General features: G+C 43.8%; 1 protein-coding gene across 6 annotated transcripts; it reads right to left on the reverse strand.

Annotated features, from left to right (window-relative positions):
- Positions 1-27: 27 nt before the first annotated feature.
- On the reverse strand, positions 28-6017 carry rad51ap1 (RAD51 associated protein 1). 6 transcript variants are annotated; one of them, XM_044020096.1, is made up of 10 exons: positions 5256-6017; positions 5122-5174; positions 4582-4708; positions 4250-4356; positions 4081-4170; positions 3846-3968; positions 3575-3763; positions 3357-3497; positions 581-669; positions 170-269 (listed from the first exon to the last, which is right to left on the reverse strand). In XM_044020096.1, exons 1-10 carry the CDS (start codon positions 5270-5272, stop codon positions 237-239), a joined length of 969 nt encoding a protein of 322 aa, XP_043876031.1. In that variant the 5' UTR covers positions 5273-6017; the 3' UTR covers positions 170-236. The 6 variants fall into 6 exon arrangements, with proteins under 6 accessions (XP_043876032.1, XP_043876033.1, XP_043876029.1 ...); XM_044020099.1 differs by having other exon boundaries at positions 3357-3494; positions 5256-6016; XM_044020097.1 differs by lacking the exon at positions 581-669 and having other exon boundaries at positions 28-269; positions 3575-3757; positions 5256-6015.
- Positions 6018-6482: the final 465 nt, after the last annotated feature.

Consider the following 6482-nt stretch of genomic DNA (forward strand, 5'->3'; position numbering starts at 1 on the left):
TAACTAACTAACTAACTAACTAACTAACTAACTAACTAACTAACTGAAGCTAAAGAATAGACTTTGTGTATTTATGTACAAACCAAGAAGATATTTACAAGCGACTTTATAAAAGTAGTGATAAAGATAAAAAGTCCAAAGTTAGTGACCGGCGACGCTGGGGTGGAGCGGTTTGACTCGGACGAGACGCGACAGTCCGAGTCTCAGACCCTGACCCGGAGACTTCAGTGCTGCGTTCAGGGACGACGTGGGACTTTTGCCAAGTTGACCTAGAAGTAAAAAAAAGGGTCAAGATGTAGTGACACGTATGAGGTGAGAGTGTTGCAGCACTTTGGAGAAACACAGTGGTTAGCTATTGTGACCTAATTAGGTGTTGAGCCCTAACAGGTGTGGAAAAGGCGTCCCATTGGCCATGGGGGCGTGGCCAACCCAGGTGCAAGCAAGCAGCCCTGACGAGGAGAGTATAAGAAGAAGAGCGGGTCCAGAGGCGGCAGCCGAAGCGGCGGACGAAGACAGGACAAAGACAGAGGAGTCGTGCAGGAGTCTGGCAGGCGGAGGGCCGCGGGCCTCACACAACTACCTGCTTCGGTGCGTTTGCCTGATGCAGACACATGGAGACACACAAGATGGCTGCCTCAGAGCTCTGGCTCTGACACTGCACACCTGCACCTGTCATAGGGAGACACAGGTATTATCTGTTCTACTGTCTGAATGTCACCAACTGTTGAAGCCTCATTACTGCCCCCTACAGGTTGGATAAATGAACATGTGAAATACTTGGAAGACCTACATTACAACAGTGTGTGTCGCACGGTCATTGTTTTAACACAGATACAATGACCGTGCGACTTGCACAGAAATCTAGTCTTCAAAGTTAAGAGAACTCGAACGTTACTAAAACACTAACTAACTGTCAGATCACACCAACATCTAATGACAGAGACGCTGCCCTCTGCTGGACACTGAGCGCCGGCATCCGCAGAGGCGGAGCTTATCACCTCTCACCGCTAACTTCATTTCTACAACACGTCTAAAACAACCGGGGTTGAACAAAGTGCTGTACAGACTAAAAGCAAGACTGATGATAGAAAATAACACAGGGCAATATAAGGAAGTGAAAAGTTGGCCCCAGGGACTAAAGACTGGTCTAGACCAGCACACAGTGACTTGCAGTAATCCAGTCGTGAGTGAAGAAAAGCCTGGATTACACTCTCAAAGTCTCTGGATGGCATGTAACCCTTCACTTTCAATAAAAGCACTTTCTCACAACACAACTAACCTGGCCAGCAAATATAACACCAAGCTTTTGGGACTCAAGGCCGGATGTTTGGTGTAAGGGGGCCTAGCAGGAACATCTGACGGACCACATGAGTCTTGGATTGGTTTAGGTTCAACTAATGTCTCAACTAAATCAGTGGATTTCCATGTTAAAGGCAGGTACATGTGAACGTCGTCGGCATAACAATGAAAAGCATTTTTGAACATTGATCCTAGTGGGAATATATCAGGCAGGAAAAGGATCGGCCCAAGGGTGGAGCCTTGGGGGACCCCTGAGGAGAGTGAGGATGAGGTGAATTCACCAAGCTGCACGGACAACGTCGCTGCCAAACTACAAACCCAAACCACATGTTTGAATTCTAAATGACTCATTTCTCACCTCAAATGATCTTAAAACTACGTTCACAGACAAATATTAACTTCAGCTTTAGATTTGGATTATCTGCTGCCATTTCCCACCAACATGCATTCTGGGATACATAGCTTTCCCAAGTCAGCACCATGGATGTATTATAACTACTGAATAGAGCTCCGCCCCTTTGCCTCTGCTCATCATATGGAGTTGCTCACTAAAAAGTTTCTGACTTCCTGCTTTAGTTCCAGCGCGAGTGGCAGTAGTGGAACTCCCATAATGCCGCTCGGCGCGTCCGTGAGCAGCGATGGCACGTTTGCGTCACGCTTTAAAACCAAGGATTTGGAAATGAAGGTCCAAACCAACGACAGTGAAGACAGTAAACTGACGTCATTACAGGTTCTAATCGTCTATTAATGATTCTTTTCATTGACCGTGAATATTAGTTTTCGATGTGACTCGTGATCATATTATTAGGAATAATAACGTGTTCAACTCCAGATACTTTCACTCAACATCTTCTATTTATCAGTCACTTCATGAACAGGCATCAGTGGTGAACAGGGATGTAACGATTACCGGTATGACGATAAACCGCGGTAACATTCCCGACGGTTAGTACTACCCCAGTAAAAAAACAAGATCACAAGTCTGGCCATATTTTGCATTTTTAAATCATGTTGACGGTCAAATAATTGAAGACAAAAAAATAAACTCACTTCCGTGACCACCACCCACAACCTTTTTACCGAGTGTAAAGTAAGTCAACAACAACGGGATTTCGGAATAGTGGGAAATGTCATGGTTTGTCTGTAAAACATTCCTATTTTCTCAATAAAGGAAACCTAAGTTAAGGTAAGTGTTACCTAACATTACTCCTGTAAACAGACATGTTATTGGGCGCTATCAGCGAAAGCGAGTAGTGTGTGCAGACGACACGTAATATGTCAGTTTCTGTGCTTTTTAATTTACTTTCATGCTGTGAACGACCGCTGCCACTTCATTATTATACGACAGAGTGAGGACCTGTGTGTGTGAGATGATAATTAATAATAATAATCATCATATAATATAAAATATATTTTTAGAAATAAAACTTTGTTAAAAGACTTCAGTGTGTGTGTGTTCAGTACTTTTTGAACACATCTAACAATACCGTGATAATATTGATAACCGCGATATGACATTTTCATATCTCGAGTCTCAGCTCCACATCTGCCCCGTGTTCACCTCGTCAGTATGAATCCACACAGCAGCTCGTTAATAACTTCAATCAATGACTAAAACCTGCTTCGTGTGCAGGAAAAGTCCTTGTTGCCTTCATTTATTCACGTTTCTAATTACGTTTTCACATGACCACGCTTTGCTGTGCTCGTACACAGCTGTGACGTCACTCTGGTAAATACCATTTTTATGGAGGATTTGACAAATGTGTCACTCCATGAATTGATAATATACAATATAAAGATCTACACATGCCTGTGTCCATGTCTCCAGGTGTCCTGTGGACACTCTTACAGGCGTCTCTTTTACTTTTGGGCTCAATGGGAAAATTGCTTTTTGGTTGCAGTACCACAAGTGGCCACCAAAAACATTTGTCTTCAAGGCAGAGGGGCGGAGCTCTACCCAGTTCTTATGATGCATATTTGGTAAAACAGACAGATATCGAGAAAGGGCCTGTGTGTTTTCCCCCTGACAATTAAAGACAAAAACACTGTCACTGCACCTGGAGGATTCCACTTGGGTATTCTGCCCCCTGCTGGACTGACAGATGCTGCAGGTTTGGCTGTAGACACAGTGGAGGACTGCGCAGGTCTCCTGGGTGCACTTTTGGCTGCTGGAGGACTTCTCACTGGTGTGGAACCTGTACAGAATAAAGTGAATAGTGAGAATTCTCCTCCTGAACAGAGTATAAGACACTATTACACAATCACAACAACTGACCTGCTGCTGCTGCTGGTTTAGACTTTGCTGCCTTGGGCGGCTGCTTTTCTTTTTTAGACACTGGAGTGGATTTGGTCTTCGTTTTCTCGGTGACGTTCTCCTTCTTTTTCAATTTGCTGACTTTCTTGGAAGTGAATTCGTCGTCTTCGCTCTCCTCGGCTTCGCTGAAATCTTCGTCACTTTCTGAATCTACAATAAAGTTCATGTCATTTCAACAACATAACACATCGACGACACAACACCTATTTCAGGAGGACAAAGAGGAGATCACCTGGTGTCAGTTTGGGTCGATAGTCCTCGTCCTCGTCCTCGTCCTCTTCCTTCGGCACAGCACAAGATTTTCTCTGTCTGGATGAAGCGGATGACCCCGTTTCTGATGAGATTTCATCCAAGCCTGAAGAAAACACACATTTTCTACGATTATTAAAAGCCTTCAAAGCGTCACACAAGCGTGAAACATTTGCCACGTTTAAAAAGTGGAGTCAATAAAAACAATGGAAATAGACCTAAAACGGCGCCGTCCACACTGCAGTTTGACAGGTGCCGCGAAGCAGGATCTGCGTTTTCATCCGCTGGAATGAGAACCTTCACGTCTCCTAAAGAAGCAGAAAAATGAATCAATCGAAACTGAAAACATCAGAAAAAGCTTGTCGAGCTTTAAAGGACACGACGTACCTTCACCGGCAGGCGATCGGTCCTTTATCTCGTCTGCATAATTGAGAGAAGAGAGAGTGATGGCTGCTTCCAGATCTCGTTCATACAACTTCTGATCCAGTGGTTTCCTGGGGGGGTTCACAAATCAATGCCACGTTTGTGTCAAACTGAAAATACGGGTCAGAATCACCTGGAAAACACTGAGCGACACTGACACGTGTTTGGACCAAACAACAGATTAAAAATACAATTAACAAACACTGAAAATCGAGTTTACACATGAAATGAATCTCTTCTGAACCTCTGTTTGACATGGAAGAAGACGACATCACAACAGACACCGTTATCACCACCTGCTTTTCTGGCACAGCGTTGACTGAGCACTGGTTTCTTGGCTGGACGAGCTGCTCGACAGTTTCTTGTGATCCTCTCTGGCCTTCTTGCTGGGCGGGGCCTTCACAAAGGCAAAATCATCATCATCTGTCAAAAAACACAGGGAGCATGACGACATTGTGCGTTGGTTAAGACTAAGAGAAGACTTTCAGGGCTTATTTCTATCACCGACGTGGGAGAAGGCTTTAAACTTGGAACCTTTTACAGAAGAAGCTGCTCAACTTCAAAGTCCCATATTTACATGTGCTTTCAAAGTAAAGTTAGAGCTTTTGTGATGTCATGCACACAAACATTCCCACTTGTTCTGAGCAGAACTGACTGGGTTGTGTCCCAAACATCTAGCACTACTAACATAATCAGATTGACTTGTCCAATTCAAAGCTGAATGTGTTTTATTAGATAATTGTAATTCCACACAGTCAAACTCGCCTATTCTTATGTTTTTAAAAAAGCTCGTCACAACAACAACAACAACAACAACAACAAACATCTTCACTCACCATCGTCGTCAAAGTCTCTGGTTGATTCTCGGTAATTTACAGCTTTCGTTTTCCTGTTTAACGACAATTACAAACACCGTGTTAGCGTCGAACATCATTAACATCGGTTTATAAACACTTTAAAGTCGACATACCTCGATGGTCGCTCCATAGTTTCGAACGATATATAAGATGTTTCCGTTAATCCAGCAACATTGACAACATTAGCGTTCCGTGAGCAGCGACATCAGTACAACAACAACAACAACAACAACAAACACCGCTGCTGTTAGCTGCTGTAGCTTCAGTTGACGTTAGCTTTGCAAACATTCGTCCGCGGCATCAGCGCGTGAAGTAAACACAGAATATATAATCGATAATCTGCGTTCTTTTAGTTACACAACAGTCAACGAGGCACGTCCTGCGACTTCAACCAGCCCGCCCGAACCTAACAGGAAGTGACGTGCATCACCAACGTGACGCGGACACCGGAAGCTGCTGCTTCTTCTTCTTCTTTGAGGTTTTATGTCGGTTGGCAAACAACGATTCGGTGCATTACCGCCACCATGTGGTGTGGAGTGTGGCTCGAACTCAGTCCTAACTCAAGTTTAGCAGGCGGAACTTTTGGTCTCGCTGTAAACTGGACTCATTTAAGTGACGTACCACAACAAAACCTACACTGGTGACAAAGTTTGGATAAAGGAGAAGTTTAATAGTGGCGCAAAAAGAAAAGTGTGCAACTAACAACAAGCCAACGTCAGCCGAACGGAACAATGACTCACGACGACCACGACGACACGTGTTGTGTCTCAAAACATTGTTAAAACAAAAAAATGATTGACATCTGTTAAGTATTCTTTGTAGAGCACTTTAAGTGTGTTGTTTCTTCAATATAAAGTGCATTACAAATAAAATTCATTATTATTATTATTAGTATTGTTATTATTATCCACACTTTTTTTTATCGAGTCCCACGACTACAAAACACATGAAATACCAAATCTTAATCTTATGAATGAATTAATCTGAAGAGGATTTCTTTTGTTTTGCTATTTTAGGACGGTGCTCATGCACAACGAGGTTCTTCAATAATGTACTACACTTACGGCACTGTACCATGTGACTTGGTTTGAGATTTGAAACCTGGTTTTAGGGTTACGGTGAACTCACAATGTCTCCAGACGTGTTGGTGCTCATGTAACGACTCAGTTCTCAGGCTGCAGTCCAGCAGGTGGCAGCAGCAGTCTGAAGATCACAGAGGTCAGACAATGACCTGCTGATTGACATGGACCTGACATGTCCTCAGCCACCCACACGCCCACACTCAGGGCGGAGCCAATCACAGCTCCCAGCTGCCTCTGAAGTGCAGCGACAGGGAAATC

Source organism: Solea senegalensis, linkage group LG3 (assembly GCF_019176455.1).
Source record: "Solea senegalensis isolate Sse05_10M linkage group LG3, IFAPA_SoseM_1, whole genome shotgun sequence".
Lineage (NCBI taxonomy): Eukaryota > Metazoa > Chordata > Actinopteri > Pleuronectiformes > Soleidae > Solea > Solea senegalensis.

Excerpts from the sequence above, each read along its gene's own strand:
- rad51ap1 (XM_044020094.1), bottom strand. Across the intron at positions 4,709-5,121 it reads CAGAGACTTTGACGACGATG|ATGATGATGATTTTGCCTTT; the intron begins GTGAGTGAAGAT and ends GTTTTTTGACAG. Across the intron at positions 3,969-4,080 it reads TGTGGACGGCGCCGTTTTAG|GCTTGGATGAAATCTCATCA; the intron begins GTCTATTTCCAT and ends TGTTTTCTTCAG.